Source organism: Solea senegalensis, linkage group LG15 (assembly GCF_019176455.1).
Source record: "Solea senegalensis isolate Sse05_10M linkage group LG15, IFAPA_SoseM_1, whole genome shotgun sequence".
NCBI classification, from domain to species: Eukaryota; Metazoa; Chordata; class Actinopteri; order Pleuronectiformes; family Soleidae; genus Solea; species Solea senegalensis.
The window spans coordinates 878,751-895,237 of record NC_058035.1 but is presented as its reverse complement, the minus strand read 5'-3'; the positions used below and the strand labels follow the sequence as shown (position 1 = coordinate 895,237).

The 16,487-nt window shown below is 39.2% G+C and overlaps 2 protein-coding genes across 2 annotated transcripts in view; one reads left to right on the top strand and one right to left on the bottom strand.

Annotated features, from left to right (window-relative positions):
* The first annotated feature begins 469 nt into the window (after window positions 1-469).
* LOC122781702 (peptidyl-prolyl cis-trans isomerase A-like) lies at window positions 470-5,347 on the top strand. Its single transcript, XM_044045655.1, has 6 exons — window positions 470-704; window positions 1,562-1,592; window positions 1,674-1,762; window positions 1,945-2,041; window positions 2,590-2,665; window positions 3,768-5,347. Exons 1-6 carry the CDS (start codon window positions 555-557, stop codon window positions 3,901-3,903), a joined length of 579 nt encoding a protein of 192 aa, XP_043901590.1. The 5' UTR covers window positions 470-554; the 3' UTR covers window positions 3,904-5,347.
* Window positions 5,348-6,338: 991 nt separating this feature from the next.
* LOC122781701 (zinc finger CCHC domain-containing protein 24-like) overlaps window positions 6,339-16,487 on the bottom strand; it is a 51,355-nt gene continuing 41,206 nt past the window's right edge. The window contains exons 3-4 of the mRNA XM_044045654.1: window positions 16,282-16,446; window positions 6,339-12,042 (exon numbers count right to left, since the gene is read on the bottom strand). Of these exons, the coding sequence (XP_043901589.1) occupies window positions 11,929-12,042; window positions 16,282-16,446 (279 nt within the window). The 3' untranslated portion in view covers window positions 6,339-11,928. The remainder of the gene's footprint in view (window positions 12,043-16,281; window positions 16,447-16,487) is intronic.

Here is a 16,487-nt window from a genome sequence, read left to right as displayed (position 1 = left end):
TATTAATAATAATAATAATAATAATAATAATAGGGTTTAACCTTTAAAACTATTCTATATGTATTTGGGCAGAATATACCTTTATTTTGGTGAAATAAATCTTTAAATGAATATTTGTGGAATAACTCTTTAAAAGTGCATTTTAGTGGAATAAACCTCTCAATGTTTTTTGGGGTAGAATAAAACTTTGAATTGATATATAAGTGTAATAAACTTTTAAATGAATATTAAGTGGAATAAACTTTTAAATGAATATTAAGTGGAATAAACTTTTAAATGAATATTAAAGTGTAATAAACCTCTGGTCCTCCCGTCCGTCAGATGGCGCTGTCATCTGACGGAGTTCTACAAACACGCTCGTAAAAAAAGCGGCTCCTCTCTATTGACTGTGGAAACACTTTGATTTTCTAACAGTAGAGGGCGGTACTGTGCGTTTGAAACGTCGAATCTGCCTGAAGTTGATGAAGAAGAAGAGCGCACAGGAAGCACCTGCAGCTCCCTCTGTTCCTGCTTCTGGTTCTGGTTCTGGTCCTGGTCCTGGTTCAGGTTTAAAGATGATTCAGATGAAAAACCGCCTCAGGTTCAGTTCTGTCGGAAGGGGCGCCGCGAGACTGTTCTCTTCCTCCTCCTCTCCCGCCAAAAACCCTGTAGTTTTTCTGGACATCATGGCGGACTCAGAGAGTCTGGGCAGGATCATTATCGAGGTAAAAACTCAGCAAAAACACAACAAATCTAACAAAACCACTGTTTTTAAAAAATATACACCTTTGTGTAAATAAATTGTGGGGTTACTATGAATTTTATGTTGTGTTTATTATGTTTTATTTGTTTTACACGGGTTTAATTTATATACTTAATTTAATAACTTTTATTTCTGTTAATGACACCGTTTTATTAATAAAATAAAATTGTTAAATTAACTTTATTTCATTGTTGTTTTCAATTATTGTTTGCTTTTATATCAAAATCTGAAGGTCACATTATTATATCAGTATGTGATAAGTTATCTTTTATTGTCTAAACTTGGTTTAATTGTGTTTCTGTAATTGTCTGCTTTTAAAACTATTTAATTTTAACATCAGTGTGTGTTTGTTGATGGTCTATAGTTCCTATAGTGTTTATTTTTTATTAGATTTATTGGTTTTATTCATCTTTCATTACTATCATTAGTTTTATTGACTTTACTTACTTACTCTATTATTGTTTGCTTTTATGTCCAAATCTGAAGGTCAAACTATTTTATTTAAAAAACAGCATGTGTAAATATATTTATTTTTGAATAATGTTGGTTTATAATATTATTTTACAGTATTCAATTATTAAATTTTTATACATACATATTTAGATTTTATTGTTTTTATATACAAATCTAAAGTTAAAAACTATTTAATTTTTACCTTTTGTAATATTTTGTCTGAAAAGTGATCATCTGTCAATTATAAATATAGTTAAATTCAATGATGTAAGTCGCTTTGGATAAAAGCGTCTGCTAAATGACGTATAATGTAATGTAATGTAATGATTAATCCATTAATTTAATGTGATTTATGTTCTAATGCAGCTGAATGCAGATGTGGTGCCAAAGACTGCAGGTATGTTGTTTTATTTCTTCATATAAAATGAGCTAAAACATGTGGCTTCGATTAAAAATAGTAATACTTGCATTTGAACAGAAAACTTCCGAGCTCTTTGTTCAGGGGAACATGGATTTGGATTCAAAGAGAGCGTTTTTCACAGGATTGTACCTGAGTTCATGTGTCAGGTGAGATGTTCAGGAACTCATACACATGTTAAAAATAATACTACATTTGTTTGTTTGTCTTATTTATGTTGTGATTTTGATCTTCATTCTTTGTGTAAAACTGAACTGTTAACTGTTAATATTGTCAATATTATCTGTTCTGTCGCTCTGAATGAGTGTTTTCCGTGTTTTTTCTGTTGCAGGGAGGAGATTTCACCAACCACAACGGCACAGGAGGCAAATCCATATATGGGAAAACTTTCAAAGATGAAAACTTCAAATTAAAACACACTGGTCCAGGTACGACTTCACTGACGTTTTATCATCACTGTATCAAGCAAACATTTCCACTATTCTCTAGTTTCATTTTTTTTTAAATATTTATATTTTTCATTTATACATTTTTAATGGATTTCTGAAAAGTGGGAAAAACATCAGATTATTTTGGAATTAGTCTTTCACTGATAGTTTTAATTTCATAACATATATATCACTCTGGTAAGTGTAGGACAGTGCTATAGATTTTGCACTATATAAAAATTATAATGTAACAATTATCTTTGGTCCATATTACGGAATCACTGCATGTCCACTAGATGGCAGTGTGTGTACACCAGGCAGTTCTTGTGTGTGTGGCTTTTGTAAATCTCCAGGTGAATGACCTACTTTTTTAGTGACTCAGCACAAACCAATCACAATAAAAACCTTTTCTCCAATAAAAAAATAAATGCATATGCAGATATTTTTAGTGCTGGGTTTCCTCACACAGTGTTTTTCTTCCCCTCTCACATTTACTGACTTGTGTCATTCCTTTGTGTGTTTGTTTGTTTGTGTGTTTGTTTTTGCAGGAATTCTGTCCATGGCAAACTCAGGGCCAAACACCAACGGCTCCCAGTTCTTCATCTGCACAACTAAAACTGAATGGTAAACACTGAAATACTCAACATTTAACTTTAGTCAGTCAAACGGCTGAGTCCATTTAACACATTACATGGTGTTTCAAACCTAAAAAAAGTACTTACTGTGTGTACGACATTACGTTAGACACAAAAAAGACATTTAAAACATTGCATTTTTGGCTGCCATACACAAATTTTACGTAAAAAAAGAAATGACTTAAACCCGTAATTGTCAAAGTTGTGTCGCTTGTGTTGCTGACATAAACTTAAGTAGTTTGGACTCAACTCAAACTCATCTTTAGTGTCTGGGGACTTCGGTTTGGTGTTGTAGCCGAGCCATTCCATTTATAGTTGTTGTAACTCGGAATTTCCCACTGAAGGCCAACGCCCAACTTCGGACGAAATTTGGAGCAACCTCACATTTCCCCGATTCTAAGATGGGTTCCCCAAACACAAACGACTGGCATTTTAATCGCTAAGAGCACTTCTGTCGTATGTGTTTGACGGTAAATCAGTCGTACAAATAGCACTGATTTATATTTATGTTGCTACGCTGTCTGAGTGTGCCAAATATCGCAAAGACGTTGTTATCGACTGGTATCGCTAAATGGTTTGGCTGAGCTATGTTTGCGTCCATGTTTTTCTCTCTGGAACTCGGAGATGACGTCTCTCCCGGCTCCGACTTCCGATGTAAATGGAACGTAGCGATGGCCTTATCCACACGGAGAACACAAACTTTGTATGTGGCGCTGTAACACTGCCCCAGATACACGAAAGACAGACAAGAAGACGCAGATCGTCACTCTGGGACATATCTTTGGGTTCTAAGACCAAGACTTTCTGAGACCTGTGGACCTGTCTTGGTCTCGGGTTAGATTCAAACTACTATGTTCCCATTTTAAAACGGCATTTTTGAATAAAAACAATCTCACGAGAAGTGATGACAATGACGACGAGAAACTGAAAGTAAAGGGATCTCGGAGCGTTTCGTCCACAGCTCGTCGACTTCGTCATCGTTTTCAAAGGTCTCCATTTTGTCCAGACGAAAGCGCTTTCGGGGCAAATGTAGCCGTGGTCTTGTTAAAAGCTTGGACTTGGTTCACTTCAGTGCGTCTCTGTTTTGACAGGCTGGACGGGAAACACGTGGTGTTCGGACAGGTAAAGGACGGCATGGACGTGGTCGCCAAGATGGAGTCGTTTGGGTTACACGATGGCGGTGTGATCAGGAAAATAGTCGTCTCTGACTGTGGGGAGATGAAATAACATACGCCGATATTTTGTACTTTAACTGTCCTCGATGATGCCTTCAAGGACCGGACGTCTCTCTGGTGTCTTCTTAACCGTTCGCATGGAAACTGATATGACACTTCTACACTACGCGTTGGGATATAAATAATTTAATTACGAGGACATGAGGAGTGGTTCGCTGTCCAATAAATGACCGCTTTTCAGATTTTACTAGCTCTGCTCTCGGGGATGTTTGGCCGTCATGTGCCAACAAACTCTCGCTCGCTTGCTGCTTGAAAAGCTTCCTGGAGACGATCCAGCCGGCTTTTTTTAGACTCTCCAGCACTGCACTGACCCGACATCCCGTCCCCGTCGCGAGCAGGATGTGACGTCACGTCAACATCCACCTACACTGAGGAACCACATGAAAGCGTCTCAAAGGACACGACGTGGAGACACTTTACTGCAAAGACTGGGCGGCTCTGCTGCTGCTGTAACTGCTGCTGCTGCTGCTGCTTATCGAGCTAATACTTGATGAAAGTAAATGATGAAGCGATGTCGGAGGAAGAGGGGGGGCCAAAAAAAACACCTCTTGCTCCCTAAATGAAACCACATGTGCGCTGACCTTCCACCACCGTTTGTTTGAATTCTCAGATTACGTCGTCGTCATGGAGACTGTGCAGCCCAGCGCGGCTCAGATGTTGTAACAAACTTGATATAATTTGCGTCCCCACCCTCGGGTTTGAGTTGTGTGGAATGCATGTCCAATATTGTGGACGGAAAGTTGGCGGGCGAGACGGCCAATGTTTAACACACACACATGCAGAAACAGGGACATCTTCAAAATGTGGCCGCATACTTGTGTGATGCGAGCGCTCGGCCGTCAGCTGCCGAACCGTCCTCTGTTTGTTTTGGTTTGAAAGTGTCGACAGTTTGACTCCGATCGAGTCTTGTTATGCTCTTATTTTAAAGGGCTAGTTTGGGTTTTGTTGCTTTTTTTTTTTTACCCTCTCACATAAAACGACCCTTTCCGAGTGGAAAATTAAGCTTTTGATTAAGCTCACTATCCCTGCACCAAAGTCCATAGAGAAAATCAGTGACTTTACATTACAGCGTGTAGGAGTTGTTCATCCACTGCTGTATGAAATATTTCACCAGTTTTAATTCAGTGACACAAAGTGGCCACATGAGGCAGCAGTACACCAGCAGCTGCTGTGTCCCCACGAGCTAAAAAAAATGTTTTACCTTTTGATTTAATAATTCACCAAATGATTAATTAAGTTGTTTTACTTGTGCAAAACCCAGAGTTTAGTGAGTTGATCTATACGTAATCTTTTATGTGTGTTCTCTTAATTTTGTGTTTTTGTCTGTTTTTAATATTTGGACCTTGAAATCTGGCAATTAAATGTAATATATTATACATTTCTGCCAATAAACCCACCTCAGTATCACATAACACTGGAAGCTTCTTAAATGTGAATATGTCCTGTTTTCTTTGCTCAATGCCACAAAAACATCATTAAAACTAACAAGGACAGGGTTTAAAGTTTTTGGACCAAACAACTCGAGAAAATAATCCACAAAATGAACTATTTTGAAAATAATCTTACATTTCAGTCTAAGCTCCATCTGTACACTTGTGTATGATGTTATTCTACATGAAAGGGTGAAAACCTATAATGTTAATTATAAACCACATAATCCACATGTTCCTTATTCAATATGATCTTTATTCGTCAATCTGTCGACAGCTGTGTCGCTCTAAAATGTTTCCCCCAACTAACAAATAAGGCACATTTTGGAATGCCATTTCATGGACGTGAAGAACAGACCAGAGGTCTCTCTCTCTCCCCCTCTCTCTCTCTCTCTCACTCTCTCACTCTCTCTCACTCATCTTCCTGACCTCGTGTCCGTCTTCTGTCCACTTCAAATATTACATTATTGCAATATTGCATTACAAACAATCTCAAGTGATACAGACATGAAGTAAAAGTACACAGACATAATAACTTCTTTTTTCTTCTCCCAACACAAAATTCACCAAGTGTTATTAACATGTTACATTCAGTAAATATTTCAGTATTCGCTTTGCATGTGTACATGTGTGTACATATATATATATATATATATATATATATATATATATGTGTGTATATGTATGTACACATATACATACATGTGTACGTATATCTATATATATATCTATATCTTAAAGCAGTAGTTCCCAAACACTGGGTCGGAGGCCCACATGTTGGACACAACATATTTTTTTCTGGGTCCCTGGAAAATAATTTTAGTGAAAAAATTACGTTTTCATTGATTTACCAAACATGACATCACACATAACACATATGGCTGTAAATGTGTCTTTACTATTCAAAAGGTTTGGGAAACACTGCTTCATTGTAAATTATATACTTTTTTTTCCACTAAAACAATCAAGAGGTTGCCGTTAAAAAACAAACAAAACATATGTACTGAAGCAAAACTACCGTAAAGTACTTAAATAAAAATGTATACATTGCACAAAAAAAATTATATTTTCATTCAGGAAACACAAACACATGCACATGCAAACTCTAAAATAGTTCTTTGTCTCACACGCTTTTTCCTCGACAAAAGTATACACGTCCTACGCTAATACGTAATATGTTTTAAAATTTTATAATAGTTTCTCGTCTCTGCTGCGTCAGGCAAAACTACATCTCACAGTTTTAATACAGTGGTGAGTATCCATCGCTGATTAAAGGAAAATAAACACTTCATTTCATCTTCATTATATCGTAGATATATAACTGTACGGACGTAAATGGCAGCTCGTAGTTAGTCACAAACGGCAACTCCATAATAATAATAATACTGCGGGTTATTCAACATAACACAATAAACAATACAATGGCTTATAATGGAGAAAGGGTATTAATTATGTACCAGCTTTTTTCTTTTTTTTAACCTTAATAATAATCTATGTAGACATCAATATTTCCTTATTTAGTGTAACTTTGTTGCATATTCTATACAAAAAAAAGTGTAAAAAATATTTCCATAAATATTTCTGCAGGATAATCCCTTCAGATTTTTGTAAAAACATAAAAAAAAAGATTCTCAGCAATAGGCCCTTCTTCACGCTAAAAAAAGCGTCAATATTTTGCGTAAAACGCCTCAAAAAAGAAGAAAAGAGCTATGGCCATCAAATATATACATAAAATGATCTCTGTCAGGGAAATAACTCTGGATTTTCTTTCTTTTCTTTCTCCTTTTTTCTTTTTTTGCAGATTGCTTTAAAAAAAATTTCAACATCTTATTTAAGTTTTTCCCAAAATACACATCTCAGTCATAGAAAATAAATTTGAGCTATAAAAGTCAAGTATACGTGATTCAAGATGCGGCGGCGTCTGAAAGCAAGGACTTCTTATGTTTTTTAATCCCCTGCTTCCATCGCTTCTTGATTTGCCATTTAAAAAAAAAAAAAAGGATTCCTCATGATAAGTTTGTGGGCGGAGTTAAACACTGCGAGTTACAACAACGTTATTGTGAGGTTAGTTCATAAGGCAGCGTTGGTATATTGTATAATCCTCTTATTTAGGACTGCAAGGATTAATCGATTATTAGTCAAGTACTAGCAACTACTTAAGTAAAACAAGTTCTCCGAGTTTTCAGTGACTTAAACGTGAATAATTGCTTGTCTCTTTGCTCCATAAAGCGAAAAGAAATTAGTTTAAACTAAATGAATTTGGTTTGTGGACATTTGGGGAACTCTGATCAACACTTCTTGGACCAAACGACTACTCGATTAATCAAACTTTTAAGATTCTCAGTCCAATAACACGATTTTTGCAAGGTCTGGCTAACCGTCTGTAATCGGCATGGGATCAGGACTCGCTGCGTGTGACTCGCAGAGACCTTTACGACTTGTCGCAGACCCATCATCCCGGAGAAACGGCTTTGGTAGTTCTCGGTCATGAGCCGAATACGAGCGATTGACCTTGATTTGTCGTCCAGGTTACGGGACCTACGGCCAGTTTTATCGCACAAAAGCAAAAGAAAAGACGACACAAAGAAATGAAAATTGTTCCCAACATTGACAAGTGAGAGCCTTTCAGTCAGTTTAAGTTTGCTAATTCCTTCTGTTAAAGGGGCACTCCACTACCAATGTTACTCATTGGGTTGACTTTACTTGTGATATGGAGCAATGCATGCATTGTGATTATAGCCTTATGATATGTACCAGAAACCCTATCTGTTATACGTATGTACTACCCACCAAACATGGCAAATGCGTAAACCAAATTAGGTTTCCAAGAATCCAGTAGCGATAGTGGAAACTCTCAAAAGGCTTTTGTCAAGCCTAATATAACAACTTTGACGATGTTATAGTAATGTAGTTGGGTTATCTCTGTTGAGGAAATATGCTACTAACCCCCCTAAATGTTGTAGTGCATTGTGGGAAATGTAGGCTTTGTGTGACCCTCAACATGCAGCGACATCAGTTTCTTTATGAAGGTGTTTCTGTGGCGACGTAAGGCGTTGTTGAACTGTGTTGTGCGTTCCACACTTTGGTTTGTGCTTGGTAAAAACCTCCTTAAGCAGCAGTGTCGACTCTTGCAAGCATTTTTGTTCGGCGCAATAATATCGCACACAACGCCACCATCACTTTAGCAAGTACCGTGACAAATACTGCTCTGGCAACGTCCAAATGCCGTGTGTGTGTGGATTTTCTCCGGGTTCTCCGGCTTCCTCCCACAGTCCAAAAAACATCCAATATGGGGATTAGTTAAATTGGAAAATTGCTAAATTCCAGGGTGTGACCCCACCTATCGCCCTATGTCAGCTGAGATTGGCACAGCACCCACTGCGACCCTCCTGTGGAGGATAAAGCAGTAGAAAATGGATGGTATTTTCCAGACGCTGCAGTGGTTCAGCATCAAATCACTGGAGTGCCCCTTTAAATTGAAGCGAAGTAATCTGGCTAAATGATAATTTCCCCAAATCTCAGTGGTACCATTGTCAGCCACTGTAAATCTCCCCCGCTGAGGCGAGTGACCAAGTGTATTTCTTAACAAAAACCCACGGTTCTTCTTGATAAACATTCCAACAATGGTCAGAAAAAGAAACAAAATAGCGAGGTCCACAGTCCACAGAGTTTCGTGTGTTCTGTTGTGAGCATCCACTGAGAAATAACATCTTTGTTGATGTTCCATGACAACGGACCACAGGAGGGTTGTTATTGCCAGCTGGAAGACTTCTGTGCCTCCGAGTCAGCAAACTGTGTGGAAGTGAACACCCACCATGATGCCACTTCAAACTGCTTATCGAGGAACGCTGTCTCTTCCGTTGTCCTCTATCACGTCTCTGAACCTGCTCTTAACTTATTACGCTCCACAGTTAACCACACGCACCAACTGCACTCTGCTCCAACTCTGATTCTAAACCCCACGTTTCAGTCGGCCTCCTAGTCTCTGTACTTCAGAATGATTCAAAAATCGTCTTAAGGCACATACAGTAGGTATGGTAACATATAAGATATATATCGTCCAGCTTTTATAAGGCTGGAAATACAGTACATATAAAACTGTTCTCACATCCTGTAATAAAAGCAAATGTCTTTAAGTCAAAACTAAATGTTCTAAATGTAGTGTTTTAGATCTACACGATGATCCATGTAAACAGGATGTGCCACTCCTCTTCCTTTAACGACATCGGTTTATAAATGTAGGCGCCATTAAACTGAATACAAGCGTAAACTTCATAAATCATCGCTACTTACGTTAAATCCTCAAAAAATCTCCGACCAATCAGCCCTTCTGTGCGACATTTCTGTCAAACATTCACAAAATCTTTGCAGGTCCCTAAAACTTCACCTCCTCTTGGACGTTCTTTAAACTGCAGTCAGCCCTCTGAAAAAAAGAAAAAAAAGAGTTCCATTTCTCTTCCACTGACTCCACTAACGCTGCCAGGCATCAAAGTGTGATGTTAAATGACTTTCTGATGAACATCTTGTGCTCGTTTGTGTCCAATCAAACCTAACATGTGGACGGTTAAGTTGTCTTTAATGCTGCTAATCAAATCATGGCAGGCAGTTTCTCCTTTTCGATTGTTTTTGAAAAATGTTGTTTTCAGCGCTGGCAAGAAACTACTGTTATCCTCCTACAGCTGCTTCTTCTTCTGCTGCTGCTGGGTCGATCTTGTTATTTCACTTTTTTTATACAACTGTCCTATCATGAAACTAAAGATGAGGAATGGTGCGTTGACACCAAAGACAGGAGTGGACGCGAATTGTGTCACAAATCCAGCACGAGTCACTCAGGCTGAAATATTCCAACATGGCGTGTTGTGGTTCTATGAAAGCCAACCAGCATTGACCGCCTTCCAACGTCCTAATATTGTGTCCAAAATGGAGGACAGATGTTTGGAATCGGTTGGAAAGCGAGCTAGGAAGTTGGACTACACCAGCTACGTTCTGAAAACCTAATGTACGTACAGTTAGCACTAGCTTTAGCCTCAAACCTGTAGTCACAGGTTGTGTTTACCTGCATTACTCAACTACAGTTGCACAAATCTCAAAAAGTCTCTTCCCTAGTTTTGCGTCAGTCGCACTGGGCGACGCAAATCTGTAATCTTTCTCAACATTGTTCCCAAAATGGAGGACAGATGTGGGTCAGAAAACGAGCTAGGAAGTTGGACTACACCTCTGCTACGCTCTGAAAAGCTACTATAAGCATAGTTAGCACTAGCATTAGCCCCAAACCCTGTAGTCACGGGCTGTTTACTTGCTGCCACAAGTCGCAAGTAAAAAAATGTTAAAAACTATCTTCCCAAGTTAGACATGGGTCAGAAAATGAGCTAGGAGGTGTAGTCCAACTACACCTACTACGTTCTGAAAACGCTACCATAATTATAATTAGCGCTAGTATTAGCCCCACGCCTGTGATTTGAAATGACGCAATGTCCTGATGCTGTACCCAAAATGGAGGACGGACAATTAGCATGGGTCAAAATGTGAGCTAGGAAGTTTGGCTACCAGGCAAGTTCTGAAAAAAATGACTGACTGTGTTGGCGTAGTTAGCACTAGCATTAGCCCTACGCTGGTAATCACGAGTTGTGTTTACTTTCAGTTCTGGACTCAATCGCACAAGAAACAATGACACACAAATAATCCCAGTCGGTGTGAAAGCACCATAAGATTATGTTTGGCAACAGAAAAACCCTCAGGAGCGTGAATGAAATGTTAGCAACACACTAAATCTAAATGAGGAGCGACTCTGCACTAAACCTACAGTAGTTTCTAAAGACACATGGAAGCAGTTACACAATAATGTGATTTACGAAACACCAAAAACAACAAACATTTCTTCTGTCCCAGTTAAAATTCAAATTGCACACTAGACGAAGAAGAAAAAAAGACAGAAAGAAAAATAAATAGGCCAAATGTAAGATCGGGATGTTATGGCACATTATCCCTCAGTTAATTCACAGTTAATACGATGTGCTGTTGACCCTAAAATACGGCAAGACATCAACAAAGGCCTCCTATATATTGAACCATCACGAGAGGCCTTGGTTTAAGTGTTCGTCACATTAGCACACACTCGGCTTGGCAGGGAAATGAAAGGCAGATCTCTGTAAACACGAGGCCAACAAACCCTAAGGTGAGGTAATCTATGGAGACGATATTGTCAGGGACACCGTTTATGGTTATTAGCTGTTGTCACATCATGTGAAACAGGCGGGGGTTTGTGGTTTCTGATACAGGGAACGACAAAAATCTTCCATTTGTGAAAAGATGGCAGTTGATCTTCTGGGTCTGCAGATTCCTCTCATTCCTTAATACTGACATTGGGGAAAAAAAGGCCTTAGTGCTTCCATGGGTGGTTTGAGAAGAGGGACAGAAGGGTGGACGAGAGCTATCGTCATTATTTAAGGCTTCCAGAGGACAGAAGAGGAAAGGACGCCATGTTGTGTGCAGGACATGGACAAACATGGGAAAACCTGGGGGCAAAATGTGCAAGAAGGAAGGACATTGACGGCCTTGTTGGAGGATGAAAGACAAAGGGTTGATGACTATTGCACTCGGCGGCAGTAGTAGCCCAGGACTTTACATTTCTCGCACAGGTGTTGCGGGTGCTCCTTACTCTGGTCAGAAACGTCGAGGCCGTCCGGCTTCTCCAGGGGGCGCTGAGGACGAAACACAGAGGAACAGTCATGAGTCAGGAGCAGACACACAGTTTTTTGCAATAATTTCTTTCATTTTTGGCACCAGATTTTTTTTTTAACTCCACTATACGCTGTAATCCTTTGGCCTTAAATATTACCAGGCATATTCTGAGCACAATTAGCTGCAGAGATATGGCAACGCACCATCTGCTCTGGAAAGTCGAGGTGCACTTAAAACGATCCAGTACACGTTTTATCATGACGATCTGTCTGGAAATATGACTGCCGCACCAATGGCTTTCTTGGAAACAGTTACCAAGGACAAAAGGGAATGAGCGTATCTGGGCCAGCACTTCTGGAGGTCTGGAAAATCTTATTTCACAAGCTATTGTTGTTTTTCTTGTTAAGGCTGCACACAAAACACATTTATCCCAAGTCTTACTCGAGGAATACAGGTCACTGAGGGTCACTACCAGGATATATTTCAGCGCTAAGGTAATGAGCCTGCCAAGAAGTGTTGAGACTCTACCACCGGTGCGTCAAAGACATCAGGTCCTTGAAGGAAAGCTGGAAAACCAAATGTATATTTTATGGGGTCCCCTTGGTGGTTTGAAGGAGCTGGACTCGAGCCCCCTTTGCTGCAGGCTTCTTCCCTGCTGCAGTGTCCTTGAGTAACACACTCATCCTAAAGGGACTCAGCTGTCCGATCTCTTTTCATTTAGACAAATGGAAAAGGGAATGTTCCCCCCCGCCACGATCAGAACTTTTTCAGTTAACTTGGTACGTGTGGCAGCAGAAGCAGGATCCGAGCTCAGATTTTTAAAGCCGGCGGGGACGCGGCGCAGTTTAAAGTTCTCGTAACGGACAAAAACATTACGGCTCTAAATGATGTTCCAGTCGCAGAGCCATATAAATCCTGTCCGTCAAATTATTTTCCCAAGAACATGCAGAGGAGGGTGAGTAGTTTTTAAGTCGAGAGCGCTGACTGCCAAGCTTCTGCTAAATACAAGGTTAAAATGCATTTGAGAAGCCCGAGAGGTGAAGCCAAGGGCAGAAAAACAACACAGAAAAAGAAAACAGCTGCAGCGTGCGAGGTGTCACAGCTGAGGCCGTATCCACACAGAAACAGACGTCTCTCTATGCAATCTTTTTCCTTTTCTTTCCTAAAATGTTTTTCTGTAAACACATAAACCCCCCAAAATAACTCTTAATGCTGTACAATCTGCAGGAGTTTAATACTGCATTGGTTTTTTATCCACACCAAACTAGTATTTTGAGAGCCATAAAATAATATTTTTGGAAAAATTGGTTCCCTGAGTGAAAACAATCTCAAAATGCCACCGTTGTATTTTCATAAAACAACGCCTCATGCCCGTCTTCTGTTTTTTTTGTTTGTACACAGCACACAAGAAGCTTTATATGCATAATCCACGTTACAGCACCTCACGCAGGCCTGGCATGTATACTACAAGACTTGTTCCATAAACGATTCCATGTTTATGGAAAAGTTAAAAGATTATACCGGAAAGGTTAATTTTTCGTGTGAATAAGGCTATCGTTAAAGTGTGTGGAGAAACAAAATGGATGAAAATAACACCCTAGAAGAAGAAAAAAAAAAAGTAGGATTTCTGTCCCCATGATGATTCCCGGTGGAAACTGTGGCCTTGGCCTGAACCGAACACACGTGAAGGAGTGTTTTTAATAAATATATTCACCAGCAAAAGGAGGGGAAATATGTCATACATGCATGGGAATTGGAAAAATACATATTCAGTTCATGTGTGGAAATACTGGAGGGAGGGAGCATCGGTGAGAGGACACAGAGGTTAGTGGTCCATTTCAAATATGTTAAGTGGGTGACATTGCAAATGCAGGAAATTTGATTCCCGTGTGCACCAGCGCATTTCACAGGATATGAAATATATAAGCAGTGTTGGACTTGTACCTTTTTTTGGTTCATATTATGAATTAAAGTGATCATTTAGGTCTATTGAAGTATTATAATATATAATAACGCTCTCTTATAAACATTTTTGCCTCTTGATCGTGCTCTTTGATAGCCCTTGGCCAACAGGAAACTTGTACATCTCTCCCACATCAAAGAAAACCAGCCATTTTTACATCACAGCACATGGGAGTTGTTGATCCACTGCTGCCTCCATTATTAAATTAAAATGTGTTATTTGTGCGACTTCTGCATTTGACAGCCGTCATTTGGGTCGGTGACACAAACTGACCAAACGAGGCGGCGGTAGACCAGCAGCTCCTGTGTCCTCATGGGCTACAATCAATAATTTTCTCTATAGACTTTAGTGCAGGGGATGGAGTGGTTTAGAAAGTGGCACAAGTTTCAGTTTCCTGTCGGAGAAGGCCGACTGATGATGAGATAAAGTGGTAAGAATATTTGGTAAGACACTGTACACTTAAACTACCATAGAGTTTATAAGGTGAGCCTTTAGTTATGTGGTTAAAATCTGTGTGCCTGTCTTATTCTCAGGGATGCACAATATTGGAATTTTTGCCTTTATCCTATATATCAGTAGGAGGCTATGGCTGGTCACCAATATCCATACCGATATATAGGAATCATTTAATATTTTACTTCAGCATTTTACTTTATGATATCTCTCTTTTTTATTCTCTTTTAATTACTTCCTTTTAACTTTTATACTCTGTTGTGAGTTTTATATCTGAAATAGTTTTGTCTCTGTAACTATTTGAACTATTTGAGCTGCTATCTTGACCAGGACTCCCTGGAAGAAGAGATCTTGTATCTCAATGGGCTCCCCCTCTGGCTAAATAAAGGATAAATAAGAAGTACATTTAAAAAATAATCACTTCTGTAGTGAAATTGAGATAATATTCTACCGTTTTTAGTCATTAGTCATATTTGTGGAGCTTGGCTTGTTTGCCAATATCTGATGTGCCAATGAATCCATTCTTATTCCTTACGAGTTCTCGGAACGTTCAGGAACACAAAGAACAGTGAAGTCTGAGAAGACACCGTTACCTCCAGCAGCAGTTTTATTTTCATTTGATTCCAGGAAGAATGTGGGAAAACATAAATATTACAAGACAAAGTGTTGAGGATAAACATATATACACGTGTGAATCTTTAGCTGAAGAAAAGAGGCTGTGAGGAGCATTTGTGAGGTTAATCCTAACAGACAGCTCACCAGTGCATTAATTCCCCTCCGAGTGTTTTCTGTTTGGAAAACACTCCACAGCAGCATCGCGGCCAGTATGATTTCACTTCTTTTTTTCTTTCTGGAGGAGTTTGTGCAGCTGTGAGCGTCGGTCGGTTACACTGGGGCGTCAATGTTTGTGTCCGTGAGTCATTGATAAAAGAAGAAAGAAGTTTGGTTTAGCTTCTAATGTTGTTCTGTGAATAATTCCAAATGACTTATCAAACGGAAAAATGCCTTCAGTTGATTCCCGAGCTTCTTTATTAGCATTTAGGTGAAAACAGTTGCTCGCGGTATGATTTTTATTTGGTTTTAATGAGGCCATCTGGTATATCCTCAAGTCTTCTGTATTTGACCCCCTCTGCGTGGTGTTTACGGCCTCCTGTGCAAAATTCTGTCCTGTCACGAGAGGCTTCGGGCCAATCACAGCGCAGGTCAGAGATAGGGCGCCACCTATTGGCTCTTCTACTACGAAAACTACTCCGTAGACGGGAAATATCGCAACGAACCCTAAGAAACAAAGACTCAAGAAGAGTCGGACAATAAACTACGGAAATAAATAAATAAATAAACTTCGATGACAACAACGTCAAAATTGTTCCAGAATTTGGGATTACTTTTAGAAGTTAAATTATGAATCGCAGTCAATCACACTTTTATTACATATTAATTGTATTTATTTAAGCTTCACTATGGTTTTAAAGACAACATTGACAATATAAAGCAGCTCTTACTAGTGTGTCAAATGTTTACTTTATATTAATTTAACTTTTAGATTCATTGGATTATTTCAAATCTAATCCAATTCAAACCTGAAGAAACACAACGTCTACTTCAGAACCTTGAGTTTCGTTGATTCCTCTGTTTTTATACAAGGACGTCCCATAATTAATCATCACGATAAACACATCAGTGATGAAAGCCGTAGTGTAAACACACAAAATCAGACTACAATTAATATTCAATAAACCACACAAATGGCCTCAAGTAAACACTTTTACACCCAAACACATGGAAAAATAAACCTACACCAAGACGAGAAACCGTATAGACACAGATGTCTGTGTTGCCTTACCTGTTTGTGTGGATAGACGTTGATGTGGCACTTGATACATTCTTGGCCCATGTTGGCCCAGGAGTTGCCGCTCATCCACTTCCTCTTACACTTGGGACACTTGTACTCTCCGAAGCATCTCTTCTTCCCCTGGTACGGTGTCAGTCCTTCCCCTTTGGGTCTGGCCTGTAAAGCAAACAGTTGTATTTAAGTTTCGGTCAGAGTCA